Source organism: Zosterops lateralis (assembly GCF_965231275.1).
Source record: "Zosterops lateralis genome assembly, chromosome: 5".
In the NCBI taxonomy this organism is placed as follows: Eukaryota; Metazoa; Chordata; class Aves; order Passeriformes; family Zosteropidae; genus Zosterops; species Zosterops lateralis.
In genome coordinates, this window is record NC_139766.1 from 58,012,255 (window position 1) to 58,028,309 (window position 16,055).

The following is a 16,055-nucleotide window of genomic DNA, read 5'->3' on the forward strand; positions in this document are numbered from 1 at the left end:
GAGCACAAAATCTGCAGCAGTAGGTCTTCCCTTACAAGATGTGAGGCAAAAATACACATATTTAAAAAATAATTTACTATCAGGAGTATGATCAGAATCTTAATCTTGAGTGTTTGAGGTCATTATCTTAAGCTGACAGCTGCATGTAACAGAAGTTCACATGGAAGGTGATTCTCTTCTTCCCCGAGGAAAAATAAACTGAATCTAATATGCCTAGGTAATTTAATTTTCTCTTGTTCCTGCTGGACACCCCTTGTGCTATTAACATGACTGCTGAGTCTCTGGGAGAAGGATTGGAAAAGTGTTTTGCAGGTTGCTATCCCGTGATTTGTGACGAGCTGGGAGGCAGTACATGGAATGATGGAAGCCTCTCTGGAACACAGATAGACAGCTATGGTCCAGGCACTGGGCTGGAGCCCCAGCTGGGAAAAGGTCACCATGTGGTCAGAGCAGCATGCTCTGCCAAGGAAAGCTTTGGGCCTTTTTGGTGAAGAAAAATAATTCCCAGATTTCTTTCTCGTGTGCAGTGTGCTGCACTGTTTCTCTTCACGAGCAGCTACAGAAGTTAGTGTATAACAGGACTCCTTCATTGTTTTTCCTGCATCACCCGGCCTGTGTGCCATCTGAAGATGGGGAGAACAGGCTGCAGATGTTTCTCTTATTTCTCCCTTTAAAGGAAGAGTCTTCAGAAGAAAATTGCAGGTGGAGAGGAGGAGTCAATTCTGAGTGCAAATGCTTTTGGCATTTTCAAATTTTAAATGGGTAACCAAAAGTGCACCTTAAAATTACACATGAACTGCAGATAGAAAGGACAAAATTTTAGATATTAGCTCTGAAAGCTGGAAACTTCAGCACGTGATGTAAACTGAAACAGTCAGTCGTGTTTCTGGTTCGGATGCAGGAGGCAGGGTTGTCCTGCACATAATATGCAAAGCTAAATTCTTCATTCCTTAAATAGGGTGTCATGTTTTAAATAGGGTATCATGTTTGTCTTCAGAAAGAGAGAGAGACTGTGAGATTATATTAAACTAAGAAAATGAACCTGTTACATGCATAGGAATTTTTTATTAGAATGTTTGAAAGGACTTTCTCTGGGTACAGCAGAAAGGTTCACTATGGAGCTTTACTGCATAGATTTCATATTGATGCCAAGCTGATCACTTAATGCCAAAATCCAAATCCATGCTCATGTGTCTGTGTCCCTTCTGGGCTGGATCTGGCTCCCATCCATGGAATTAATGTGTGAACAGAGCAAGTGCCCACCAGCAAACACATGCCTGTGCTCTGTGCATGCACATGTGGCCCTTTGATTCCAGGATCTCTCAAACAAACAAGGGGGTTCTTTTAATGCTTCAGCTGAAGTTGTGAAGGGGTTTTTTGTTTGTTTTTTTAATCATGGTTCTTACTATTTTATCTGTGAATTTTTGCACAAAGTTATTGCTCTGATATTTTGTTGGCCACTGGTTATTTTAATAACACTTGCTTTATAGTAAGTGGATGGAACAAAACATCTCAGAAGAATAGAAGAATCATGTCATTGCACATCTGTTGCTGATTCAGTGTTACAATGGAAAAATCCCATTTCTGTTTTCATATTTCTACCTACAGTGTGCAAAGAATGCATTTTCTTACTTTGATTGCAATTCTGACATTTAAAGAAATGCATGCTGTAATGAGGCCTCTGTGTTTTGTTCACTATGAGAATATTTCAAGTTTTTGCATAATTAGAATATTAAGGGACTGTACATCATAGTGTAGAAAACAATTTTATATTTGCTTTCATTAAAAAACCAACAAACAAACAAACAATCAAACAAAAAAATCAACCAAAATACAAACTCAATCCTAAATGGAAATTCTCACACTCGGATTTTTTAGGCTGTACACAAAGTACAGATATATAGGAACCTGTGGAATAAAGAAGCTTTATATAGTTAAGAAGGAAGAAAGTGGAGCCTTTTGTTATTCTGGTTCAGAAAATGCATTTTTTACCTCATTAATTTCATAAGATCTGAAAATGGTTATGAGGAAAGAAGTATAAATTCTAGTGAAAATGAAGCCTATAACTGCACATAACAAGCCAACTGAGAAAAGATAAAACTCTTGCCCTGTTTTGAGAAAGCTGCTTGTTCTAGCTGTACTGAATGCAGGAATTATAAAAACAAAATAGGATTCTTGTTAGACTCATTTGCATGTTAAATATTCTGGCTGTTTTTCCAGCTCCCAGTTATTTCAAAGCAGTCCGAGTGTCTGAGCTCTGGGAACAAACCAAATGACTTACAATGCTCTTTGGTGTGCAGATGACCCCTTCCCTAAAAATCTGCTAAATCCAAAGCGAAGCAAGGTGATGATTGTACTCTTTGAAATCATAATGGGCTGCTGAGAGAGAAACTTTCCTTCATAGCAGCTTCAGGAGTACGTGGCTGAAGAGAATATTTGAGAGGGTGCTGATAGGCAAACAGCCTTCATTTGCTCAGTGATGAAAGTTTTAACATTACTGCTTCCCTCGAAGTCAAATTTGAAATGGCATCAATGCATAAAGCAAATCTGAAGTGCTTTAGACCAAGTTCAGTAGATCTTTAAATCTGGCATTAGCCCACACTATTTAACACATAGAAAATGTCTGTATGAGGATGGATTTCAGATCAGAAAGTTGGTATTTTAATAGTTAATGCTCTGTATGCTGTAAAAAAATCTGAAAGAACCCTCATCCAAACCACACAAACACCAATCTCAAACAAACCCCACACAGATCTGTAGGAGGATCAGGGATTTTATCAAGTATTATCTGTGTCAAAATAAATGAGGCAACTCATCAGAAGGAAAGTGTCCCTAACGATCCATTAACATTAATGGGCTCCAAATCCTTGCTCAGGGAACAGATCATAAAGCTTCCAGACAGCTGGACAGCATCACCTTGAATATTCAGTAACAATTGAAAGGGAAAGGTTAGGAAAAGAGCAGAATGAATCATTGTTATGTCTCCGTAAATCAGTAAATGTGTCCCAGACTTTTTTTTTTTTTTGTGCTTTTTGTGAAATAGTTAGTTCTCCTTCTCAGGAAAGAAAAAGTAGCAGAGCTAGGAAAGGTGAGGGCAAAGGGAAACCAGATGTGTAATGAAATGGTTTCTGCACCAGGAAAAATTAAGCAGCAACAATTCAGTAAAAACTATGACAAAGTTGTGTAAAGTTGGGAATGGGAATTATGAGTAGAAGGTAATTGTTCACAGTTTATTTGAAGATAGGAGCTGAAATATATCAAGTGAAGCTATCAGGCAGCAAATTTAAAAGGAAGTGGGTTTTCATGTCATGTGTAATAAGGGGTGGACCTCTCTGCCACAGGATGGTAGTAAAGGTCAAAAATATAAAGGCACTCAAAGAAATAGGAGAAATTCAGAGAACGGTTGCCAGAGGCTGGTCAGCAGAGGCTCTGTGGAAGCAGCCTCTGTCTTGGGGTGCCCCAGAAGCCAGAGCAGTGCATCAGACTTTGTGGATACATTGGCCCACTCTCAAAATTCTTGATTTAATTTTTCCCTGGAAAGTTACCCTTGAGTCTTGCTGCTGTTCCTGGGAATGCCAGTGCGTGCATGGTCTGTTTAATTGCGTCAGGTCACGTAGGCACCTCACTGTGTACCTGTTGGGCTCTCCTGACTGCATGAGGGCTGGCTGACACACCCATCTTCCCAGAAAGCCCCAAGGATATCCTGTTTGATTGCTTTTTTTCCCCTCGTGTGAACTTGGCATCCAGCAGTTCCAATGACATGAGGGTTGTGCGTAGCCAGAGCCCAGGAATGGGGTGGGGACTGTGGCACAGGGAAGCTCTTGAGGCTCTCGTCTCTAAGATGGTCATCTCAGTGGTCAAAGACTGACGGATTTGGTATGAAACTTTTCTTCCCCACTCTTGCTGGTGCATAAATTTACTTGTATCCCTCAGTTCTGCAGGGGACAGGCAGAAAGCTGCTTGTCCTTTCTCCCACTGCCACTTTTCCAGGAACAAGAAGTACATTCCTGGTAGGTCCATTCAGGCACTTTTCTGTTCCTGCTGTTGAGCCCCTGCATTAGGGGAATCAAGAAACATTAGTAGGTGCCTCAAAGAGGCTCCTTCAAGCTCTCAAATTTCCTAAATTATAGAAAATTGTTCATGTTTTATATTTCAGTATGTAGAAAATTAACTACTTTTTTAGTAGCTTTTGCATCCAAGTACTGCTGTATTTGGAAGGGAAAAAGGAGTGACTCTAGAATACACATAAAGAGGGAGTGCATAGGAATTATAAAGAAAAAGGTATTTAAGTAAACATTGGCTATTTTAAATAACAGTTTTCAGGGAACAATTAATGTAATGAATTTTATCTTTTTTCCCCCATTTTTCAAACTATAGGACATGGTCAGGAATTTTCAGGAATATGTTTTTCAAGAAATATAATGTATAAAGATTTTATTAATCATAAACATCTCTGTACTATTATTTATCTGATCTGGGTGCATCAATTTATTTTTATGTGTGTAATCCCTCGATGCAGTCTGGTTTTTCTTTTCTTCTGCTAACTAGTTTGATGAATAGGTCAGCCACAACCCTTCATAATAACTTTTTTTAGGCTATCCTACCTTTTCAGGTAAGTTGGGTTGAGGAATTTTCATACACCTAGACTTCTTCCACCCACATGGGTGTGGTGGGATTTAATTTCTGAGCCTGTTTAGGTGCCATGGGAGTTCAAAGCAAGTGCTGCTATTTCTATTTCCATGTCTAAATCACTTGTGCCTGGTGTACAGAGAACTGGAAGCAGGAGGGCTGTGTTCTGGGCTGCTCATCTGGTTTTTCCCAGGGTAGTGCTGGGAAGCAGAAGCTGGATGAAGCTACTTTGTAGTGCCTGTAACCCTGACAGGAGCAGGAGCTTTGGATAATAATATGTTCATTTAAACAATGCTAATAATCAGAGTCCATTCTTGGGATGTGCAAATTGGAATGTACAGTGAGCTGTAAGGGAGCCTTGATAATTGGGAAATAGTTTGCTTAATTATGTTGTTCTTAGTCAATGTGTCATTAAAACAATGAAAAAGCCAAACAATTGTTTAATGTTTGATGGTGTCAATATTTTTCCAGTCTCCCAGATAATTTAATAGTCTGGATACATGTATTTGGAAGGAAAAAAGGAGTTAGTTTAGAATATACATGGATAGGAAGTGGATAAGAATTATAAAGATAATGTTATTAAAAATAAAAAAAAACAACACAGTGTAACACCTCCTCTCCCCCCCCCCACCCCAAAAGGAGTCCAAACTAAGCCAAAACAAGAAAAGGGAACCAAAACCAAACCCAACCACAACTGCTTCTTTTATTGCACAACAATAAAAAATTAGGGTATGTAATCAGGGGGCTAAGTGGAACATGTTACCTGTTGTACCTTTGCATTATTTTGGTAGTTGTAAGGGATCTTCTATTGCAAAAGCACTTGATTTTCAGATATTGTGAGAGTGGCCAGGCCTTGCCTGGCGACTAATCTCAGACATTGAAGTGACCTTGGTCAAAATGAATGAATACTTGCAAGTGCTGACTCAGGTTGCCATGTTCAAGTAATAACTTACGGGCTTTTGTCTGCTCTTGATTAAAACAACAGATTTGTGTTTTTAGCTGTGTTACCACAGCTGTCAGCATCTTTGTTCTTTCTGTGGCCAGAAAGCAGGTTAAATAAGTCATTTAATAAGGCAGAACCTCTGTTTCTGAGGCTTACTTAAGAAATAGATTGCAGTTTGAAAATATAAAGATTGATATATAAATGTAAATACCCTGAAACAAACACTAACATCCAGATGTTCTCATGTCCAATTTCACAAATCTGAACTAAAACCTGAGATTTTTTGCATCCTCTGTTGATAATTTTCTTATTGTTGAAAAACTCTTCCTTTACTGTATAAAGAATTCTTTGCTTCTGTGCTTGCAGATGCTGTGAAGCCACCAGTTACTTCCTTACAAACATCTGCTGAGTTACCCTTGCCCATCAACACTTCACCGCCTTCCGTGCAAGCAGAATCTTCCCTTCCTTCTCCTTACCGGCTTATTAATGTCCCCCCTCTGGAGTCTTCCTCTGGCCAAGAAGATCCTCAAGACTACTTACTGCTAATAAACTGTCAAAGTAAAAAACCTGAACCGATGAGGTAAGTGACTTTTGTTTCTTAATAGCACTTATTTGTATTACAGGCCAAGAATGTTTGTGCTGAACGCATTTTTTTATTGCCAAGACACCGAGCATTTGGATGCACATAATCTGCACAGGGAAGCTGCCTGTAACTTTTCCTTCTTTTCTTTCCATGCATTAAACCTTTTGTTGGAATAGTAAGTTGTGTGATCCGTGCCAGAGCCGTATTGCATTCTCCAAAAGCGTGGACAGCAATATGCCAACATGAAGTATCACAGTAATGCAGCAATCCAAGCATTTCATTGGAGCTTGGAGTGCTGCATGGCACAAAGTACCCTTTCTTTAGCCAAAAGCTGGTGTGCTTAGTCCAGTATAGTACTAGAAAAAAGCTGGAGGAATCTAGCCTTTCTCCCTCCTGGCATTTGTTGCCCCAGTTTTGCCAGTTAAAGCTTTCATGGGAGGGGTTTAGAAAACATGCTGATTTTATTATCACCTGCCAGGTTACCACATCACTGAGTACAGTGATCTTCAAGTGGCATTTGTTTACTATTACTAGCATGGTTCAGAGTCTCAAACAAGGAAAAAAACTCAATTATTTTATGATAACTAAGAAGGCAGAGGCTGAAAGCACTCAGTTTCCATATCCTGAATTTCAGCTTTTTCCAAATAACACATATTTAAAAGGAAAATTATATAAGCTTTATTTTTTACAGCATAAGAGTATCTACACAGTCAGTTCTGTAGAGACGTATGCAATAGGAAATCTGAAGGAAAAATTTAGAACTTCTACTGAATTAAATCTCTATTTATTTCTCCAACTGCTACTTCTAACTTAAATAAATGCTCTGCACCTCCTTCATAGGCAGATATGATATTCATAGTAGATACCTGGGAAATATCACTGTGGTTTGCCAGAATGGATCATGGTGGCCATTCCTAGAGCAGGCTGTCCAGGGACATACTGGAGTCTCTGTCCTCTTTAAAAAACACCTATTTAAAAGAACCACAAATAAACTTGATTGGACAAGCTCCTGAGAAGCTTCACCTGATTTTGAAGGGTTTGCTCAGAGGTATTGGAAAAGCTGAGCAGATAATGTCCAGAGGTCCCTTCTGACCTTGAGCATTCTGTAGGAGAACCTTATAAATCCCTCTGGCGAGCTTCTTTTCTGCAGTAATTTCAAATAAAATCTGCTGGGATATTTCCAGAAAAATTAAAAAAACATCTTATTCTTTCTGTGATTACAGACAAGTATGTGGAAGGCTGAGGAAAGCTTCCTTTGAGAATGTTTTCATGACTATTTCACATGCTTCCTTAGGGCCATACCTTTCAGTGGCAGTGCCTTCTGCATCAACACCTTGATGCTCTGCCAGTTTTACCTGTGCCATGTGCTCTGTGATCCCTTGGCATTTTTATCTTGCTCTGTTGTGCCTGAGGAGTTTCCTGCTCCATTTACTGATGATTATGTGGTAAAAAAAGTATCCACCCTTCACAGTCTTCCTTATAAAACAAGGGAATGAGCCTACAGTTCCCCCAGAGTATGGAATGTGCAGGTTACAGGCAGCACGGAATGCCCCAGAACCTCCTGCAGGAGAAGGGGAAACCCAGTGTTGGAGGTCTGTGTTTAGTGATGTTTAGAAGCTGAAGTGGATGTTTAGTGCTGAAGAGGAATGTCAGTGTTCCTGCCAAAAGCTTTTAAGTTTGGTATCACTTCCAGAATGGTTTGGCAGAGGAATTCACTTGGATTTTAGCACCCTGGCCCATCAGAACTGTGTCTGAGTTCCCATTTGCTTCTGCAAGGGACAGGCTCAGAACAGAGTTTTACCAGCACAACGTGAAGGTGTTTTTAGGAATTATGAAGGTTGGGATGTGTAATTGACCTTCTGACCTGAATTCCTCAGTTACGTGATGTGTGGGTTAAGTAGAGAGGCTGAGGAGATCATAGAAGGGGCCATAAAATGTGGCAAAGTATAGAGCCCATGATTAGCCTGCAAAATTTCTCAAGGAAGTTACTGGTGACACAGGGGAGAAGGTACTGGGGAAAGTAAAAGGTCCAGTGGAGATAAAATGCCTAGTGAACTGAAAGAACAAAACAAAATCTTGGGAGTATAGAGATTGTTTAAATAAATTATGACTTTATAGAAATATTTGAAGATATCGACATTATGATCACTTGGATATTATATGGGCTTAGTTCATTTTCTGTAACTAAATAGCTGTGTCCTTTCATTTAAAAGGCTGTGATAATGAAAATTCAGAATGACAGTGGTGCTGGACTTTCAGCTCCACCTAAAAGATTGTTTTATGTCTTATGTTTTATGCCTATGTTTTATGTCTGGTAAAGTAGGTAAGCTGCTGGATTTGGGACAGAGTATAGAGCATATAGATTTTTCCTATGGAATGAGCTTTGTGTATCTGTGTAGCACATTACTAAGATGATTAGGAAGAGTGCACTCTACCCCAATCCACATTCTTACAGGCAAAGAAAAAAAATTAAATGGCTGCATCATTTTCCTCTTTTCCAGGCTTAGAACAATTTATTTGTGTATTTCATACAGACTTAGTGCAAAGTACAAGGCTTAATAGCTGTAACTTAAATGTTACTGTTACTTAAATGTTAAATGTTTTCCCTTCAGACTTAAAGATTACCAATATGCAGAGGGAACATTTTCTATTCTGATTCTGCATGTTACTTTACAGGTAATCTGGGACCCACTGAATTTTACTTCAAGGCTTTTGAGGTTCTTTTCTGGGTGAGATGGGTAACTGTGAAACGCAGATGTATCTGAGTCACCTCTTTGGGATTTTTGAGAATTGTAGCGTTTCAGACCTAGCAAATAATAATTAAGTGCTCCATTACAGTGTCCTAGAGTGCACCACATACTGTTATGAGAATGTCTTGCATGCAGCAATTGCAGCTGTAACTATCATGCAGTATTTTTTCTAAAATAGTTTCATGCTCCAATCACTGTTGAATGAACATTGTTTCACTGTAGCATTTAGGGAGATTTTAAGGTCTCTATTTGGATCCTAGATAAGAAAATGCAGCCAAACATTGATTCCAAATCCCTTATTGTTCTGGCTCATTCAAAAGGTGTATTGAAAAACTAAATGCTGTCTTCCTCATCTTTCCTATGTGTATGAACCAGCCAAGGGTCACCTTTTCTCTCAGAAGAAGGGCAGGAATACCTGCTATTAGAAGACTTTGAAAGTAAAAAGATTCCACTGCAGTGAGTGAACAGTAGCCATTCTTGGAACACGTGTGAGAAATTAATCACAGAGCCATTAACTTGCCTGAAAATACTGTTTGTTTGAGACTCATCTTGCATGGTGTTCTGTGAGTTTTAACAGAAAAACTATGTAACTTTGGCTTTCATTTTCTGAAAAGAAGTCTGATTGTTATTTATTTTTATGTCTATCCTGTTTTTTCTATGCTTGCTGTTGCTGTCCCAGATTGCTGGCACACAAGAGCAGTTTTGCTGCCATTTTGTTCATAATATTCTGTTTAATCATATTGATTCCTGCAGATGGGAAAAGAATCAGCTGAAAAGGATGAGTGGTCAATCCAGTCCAAATACTTTATTTGCAAAAATGAGATGATTACCCCTCAGACTGAAACACTCGATAACCCTTTTTCCTGGATCTCTGTCAACAAGTGGTTTTTAGTAGGTGGAGGCTGGCTTTTTACTGGGCTCCCCTTGCCTCACTGCCCCATCTCCTCTCCATGCATCTTAATGCCCAGTCCTTGTAGGTCAACAGGCTGGACAGTTTTCTTTTATTGGTATGTGGAAAGAGATGGTGGCCAGTCCTAGCCCTGAGAGAGGGAGAGTTTGGCCACTTACCATAATTTGCACATATGTGATGCATACTCAATTCATGTCACAGTCATCCTCTGTTTATAAAGTGAGGAGTTATCATTGTGTTACATCCAGCCTTGCCATTATTTTAAGCTGAGGTGTAAAAACCCTTTAATGCTTATCGTAATAACTGATTGTTAATGGAATATTTGAGCCAATTGATTTTTTTTACTGAGCTGTACTAAAGGGAGAAATTAAAATTCCTGAAGTACAGAAGTCATTAAAAAAGAACCCCAAATCAGGAGTACATTCTCTTCCTGTCAACTGTACATTTTCAGAATTGTATATGGTGTTCTTATCTTGATCACTGGTTAATGATGACTTTTAAAAATAGTTAAAATTCTGAGGCTGAATTCCCTGGCTTCATTTTGGCATAAACTGCTTTCTTTGTTTCAGAGTGTCTTCAAACTTTCAGTTGTGCAAAGTCAGATTGCTTACAACCCATTTATATTTTGAAAACTATTTCAGTAGACTGAGATGTTTATTCCAAAAGATTACTTTCAAAATCATGAATTAAATCAGAAATGCCCTCTTGTAATAAGAAATGTAAGCTGTTGCCATCAGCTAAGCAAATGACAGACCGGGCTGCCTCATGTGTCATGGTTTTTGAAAGCCTGTTTGCACAAGTGCTTGTGGTCAAGAAAGAAGCAGCATCATTCATTTAGACCCAGAAAAACTCCTATGTTTAAAAAGGATAGCATTTGTTGCTTGAATTTCCTGGGTAATCCTTAGGCTCTGGCATTGTAAATATGCTGTTATTTAATTTTGAGCTTTGCTTGTATGTTCCTGCATGTTTCTCTAAGATAAACGTAGTGTTTATGTTTTATTCCTGTAGTTTTAGAATTTTTTTCCTTTTAAAGTATATCCTAGTGAACTGGAACTAATAATGTTGGTTCTGCAATTGATTGTCAGTGTCCAACTTTATTTTTATAGTATAAAATTTAAAGATTCCAGTCTTTGCCATATTTGCTCATGTGAAAAATGCTTGACTTTTTCTGGGATTTTGGTCTAAATGGATATCATAGAACTAGTAGAGTATATCTAGAAAGTGAGGAACTCCTGAATCAATCCTTTGAATAAAGAGAAAGGGCTGCAGCAGGAGCTGAGCTCAGAGTGTTCACAATCCATTTTGCACTCTGTAACCTCATGTGCTTCCTTCAGTCCTATGTACTCTATATTTTGGAAGTGTTTTAAACTTCCAGTGGTTCATACATGAATTTTTGAAGCTCTGAAGCAACTGTTAACAAACAAGAGAAATATATATTCATGGTCAGCATCATGAGGAATATAGAAAGTTTTACTTCCTTAGTTGTACTAGGAACAAATAATGAGAAAATTATCTTCTTTTGGGAGCAGTTGATTAAGCTAAATGCAGATTAAAGTTCAGAGTTACCTGGAAACCAGTTCTGACCAGTGACAGAACTGAAATCTATGTTTAAGATAGTAGCTACAGCAAAATTACTGTACTTTTTCTAATGGAAAAAAAAATGCTAAAACAATAACTATAAGCTGATAGGAAAAGGTGATAAAATTGAAGCGAGAACTGTCATAAGCCTCTTGTCCTGGTGGAAGATTGTATCTTTGCTGTTAAACAGAACAAAAACCAGTTGGTGAGGTGAATGACATTTCTCTTGAGTGCAGATGTCCATTCCAAGCTGATCATGTTGGTTCCCCTGACAGCTGGCAGAGAGGCACTTCGGGGGTGATTCATTTGGTTTAGATGATATCTAAGAAGAACAGATTGTGTTTCACACAGTCTCCATTCCACTGATGACTGGGGAGGGAACCTAAATGAATAGCTTTTCTGGATTCCTTTTTCCTCAGGTTGCCAGAACCCTGGGAGATAAATCCAGCTGTCCCTTAAGAAAGTTTTGTACAAACTTATTGACAAATGAAATGTGAATAATAAGTATTGGTTGAGATCACTTTGAGGTGCAGAGCCTGTTAAATAAGGGGAAAAATGCTTCTTGTGGTAGTGGGTGTTCTTTATTTATGTACTTTATTCCTCAAAAGCTTTGGAAATGTGTAGTCCAGTTGCTTAATAGAACTTACTAAGAGTTGTATTGCAGATATTCATTGATATACATGCATGCTGAAATATTTACATATGCATGTATCAATTAACACAATGGTATGATATTGAGGTAATGAAAATAGGAAATATCATTGTATGTTTGATCAAAAAGTGTATGGATTTCCTTAACTACACCACTAACATCTCCACTGTTAGTATTTTGCCACTGTTTTGACTTTCATTTAAGCAAGGAGCCAGACTGATAACAGAATTTCTCTGCCTGGAGCACAGTAAAGGGGGAGGTTTAGAAAGGAAATCAAATGATTGTAATGTGGTTACTTTCCACATAAGTTTACTGGTAGTGGTTAGTAGCAGCACTAATGAGTGCTGTTCTTACAAAAGAATTTCCTAAGAAATCAAAAGTAAACTGCTCTGCAGCTTTATCTAACTATTGGCAATTGAAGGAGAGATGGGGAGACCGACCATGATCAGAATCTGATTTTACTCAGGTTTTCCAAGAACTTATATACCATTTCAGTAAGGTTAATAATTTCTACTACAATAATTAGGTGAAAAGATCATACAAACAACTCATACATTTTTCAACATATCCATGCAGGGGGTTGATTGAATTTTCTTCTCTTGAGCAGATTTTTAATCTCATCTTCTCATGAGCTCAAAGTTCTGTTTGTTCTTTTCAGGGCATCCTAGTCACCAGACTAGATTTGCTAATTAAGTCTGTCTTACTCTCGTGAATCCCCACATCTAACAACACCTCCTTCATTTGCATTCAAGACAAAAGCTCCCTGTTGCGCATGCAATCTACGGATTTTTTTCCCTCAAAGAACATACTATTTTCCTCCTTCTATTTATGATCTTATCTCTTATTCCTCTTTTCACATATTTCAAATGAGTTTTATATGGTCAGTATAACTTCAGGCATGCATTTAGGGGGTTTTTAGTAATTTTTTTTTCCTTAATATTTTTTTCATAATGATTTGAATTAGCAAATACTGTACATCCAAGAATTGAGCATCCTATTTTTACCTTTAACAGTCTCAATAAAGTGCTGCTAGTTTCCCGCATGGGTTAAAAAAATAATAATTAAAAAAACCCCAGCCCCCAAGCAAAGTTAGCTTCAAACTGGCATCCTGAAAATCACTTGCTTTATGAAACATCAACCTTTTGTGGAGCCGTTGATAAAGCTCCAGAGTTGTGCTATGTATTTCACATGCATGGATTTGTATGAATGCAGTTACTTAGGATCTCTAGGTATTCCCATTTGTTTAATAATTGAGTTCCTGCATCTCATTTATAAACAAATAGAAATAAAAAATTGGAAGACACTGGCAGACTTTTCAGTTGGTTACACGATAAACGTTGTGTTTATGGTTTGCGATGTTTGTTTTCCTCTGCGTGTTCACCAACGTTCTAATCTCGCAATCTCACATGTAGATCTCATGCTGACTCTGCAAAATCCAGCTCTTCAGAAACAGACTGCAACGATAACCTGCCCTCCCACAAAAACCCTGCTCCATCAGGGAGCAAGCACGCTGTGAACGGCTTCTTCCCGCAGCAGGGCGTCTATGACTCCCCGCCCTCACGCTCCGCGCTGACGCTGGCAGACTCCAGCCTCTACAACCTGCCCAGGAGTTACTCCCAGGATGTTTTGCCCAAGGCAGCATCTCCATCTGGGACTGACGCCGAAGGAGAGCAACACGTTTTCAATACCCCGTCAGCAACGTCGTTAGACGCGCAGATGAGGCACATCTCCATTAGCTATGACATTCCCCCCACGCCCGGAGGTACTTATCAGATCCCACGAACTTTCCCAGAGGGAACGTTGTCTCAGACTTCCAAACTGGAGACTATTCCAGACATCCCTCCACCTCGGCCACCCAAACCTCACCAGGCAGCGGACCGATCTCCCGTGGAAAGCTGCGGCATCAGCCGCACCGCCTCGGACACCGACAGCAGCTACTGCGTGCCCGCCGCGGGAGCGCCGCCCGCGCGCAGCAACACCATCTCCACGGGAGACCTCAACGTCTTCCGCAAAGGTCGGTATCCCCTGAGCTGTCCTGCAGAGCTTTTGCCTTCAGCTGGGTGATCTGAATGATACAAATGGGGTGAATGGTGTGAGGGACGTTTTTAGCCTGTAGGAAGAGGTGTTTAGCCCTTCACACCTGTGTTCACCATGTTTGAAATGTATAAAAAAGAGGAAAGGAGATTTTTTAAAGGAAGCCATCAAAACGGCAAAGCACAGAACATCTGTAATGGGTGGATATTGCACTGTGGTATTCAGCCTTTGCTAAAAATTTTTGAAGATCTAGACATACTTATTTGGTAATAAGCTCATGTAACTGAATTCAATACTACCATTATCAGTCTTTCAGAATGACCAAAGCAAGCTCAGTGAAGTGTGGCCCAATCTGCAGAAGCTGAAATTGCTTCATGAAGATCAGTGGGATATGGTGTATACCCAGAGCTTTGAGATCAACCCTGATTTGATGATCATTGCCACCAGCCTTTCTTTCTGTCCATGCGATAGATATGCTTACTGCAGCCTTTTAGTAGAATTAAAGTTGTTCCTTGTGGCCACCTAAATGTTGGTACTCTAGATGTGCAGTCAGGTGTATTGTCTTGTTACCACTCTTGGGCTAAGGGTTTCATTTTCTTTCAGATTTCTGAAGCAGGTGAGTATTACAGTGTTGTTTTTAAGGTGAAATTTTGTATTGGTTTAACTCAATACTAATGTTAGAGGTGATTTTAAAGGAGAATTGTTTGAAATGTGGGATGAATACAAGGCTTTTAGAGGAGGCAGTATACAGAATGGGTAGGATCACACAGATTCTCAGTTACTATTGTCCTATTTGTCATTCATTTTGTAGACTGAGCATAAAATATTGGTGATTGTTAGTGGTTTGAAATTACAAAGCAACACTATGAAAGATCTTTGTTTGCTTTGCTTATTTTCTCTCATTTTGCTAAGTATATAGGTGAGTATTCCTACACTGAATCTGAGATTGTCTGCCTCAGTAAAAGTAGTCTTTCTGAAAACACTGTTTAAATTTGGTACTTAAGAGCAGAGTTGTTTATCTTTCCTCTGTGGTGAAAATCTTAAAAAAACTTCAGAAGTTTTTTTAGGGAAAGACAGTGATAAACCCCAGAGTTTGCCCAGTTTCTGTGCCAGCATCATGAGGAGAGGCATCCCTGCCACCACAGGGTAAGGCAGCCTCTTGCCTGCATGGATAAACAACACCTGGGAGCCAGGAGCCTCACCAAGATCCCTGTCCAGCAAAGACCCAGCCAGGGAGCTGAGGACCTGCTAAATGGGGAGTGCCAAGAGCCAGGACTCCCAAAAGGGAGAGATCTTTGGTTCTGCAGCAGTCCACTCCTGCTGAGAGCCCCCAGAGACCACACTGGTGAGCTGAAGAGAAGGGATTCACCTGTTCCTGCAACAGATGGGATCCTGTTGAATCAGCACTTCCCAAGCAAAGGGCATCAGTCAGAAAACCTTTCTCCAGATGTTAAACTACATCTGCTGTTTGTTTATTTTAGGATAGGTTTTTCATGAGGGCCCAGATTCTCACTCTTACACTAAGTTCTTACACCTGCTCAGTTGAAAGGCAGACCCTGCTGCTTCTTTAAAAGCAAAAATTCATTTCTCTTTTCTTGCCATGGAAAAATGCCACTGTGAGAGCTTCAAGTTGTGACTGATGAGTGCTAAGGTTGTTTTGAACACAGTCCTCTCATATATAGATAAATCTAGGGGCCACAGCTTCAGGAGGTGTGTTTGTGTGCTCTCAGAAGCAGACAGTAAATAACGACAGACTTTGGATGCCAAGTGACAGGAACAGGAGTGATAAATGGCCACTTTCTCTTCTTGTTTCTTCAGAAATTAGTTCTCAAGACTGTTATGATATTCCACGAACGTTTCCGAATGACAGATCTAATTCATTGGAGGGCTTCCATAACCACTTTGTAAGTATGACATGATCTGATGAGAGGCAACAGTGACAGTGCTTGAATGCTCTTTGTTCCTGTGTCAGAAAG

General features: G+C 39.5%; 1 protein-coding gene across 3 annotated transcripts in view; it reads left to right on the forward strand.

Annotated features, from left to right (window-relative positions):
- The window catches only part of GAB1 (GRB2 associated binding protein 1), a 100,908-nt gene that overhangs the window by 61,077 nt on the left and 23,776 nt on the right, over window positions 1–16,055 (forward strand). For all 3 annotated transcript variants that reach the window (XM_083861666.1, XM_083861668.1, XM_083861667.1), the window contains exons 3-5: window positions 5,939–6,152; window positions 13,458–14,059; window positions 15,898–15,983. In XM_083861666.1, the coding sequence (XP_083717792.1) occupies window positions 5,939–6,152; window positions 13,458–14,059; window positions 15,898–15,983 (902 nt within the window). The remainder of the gene's footprint in view (window positions 1–5,938; window positions 6,153–13,457; window positions 14,060–15,897; window positions 15,984–16,055) is intronic.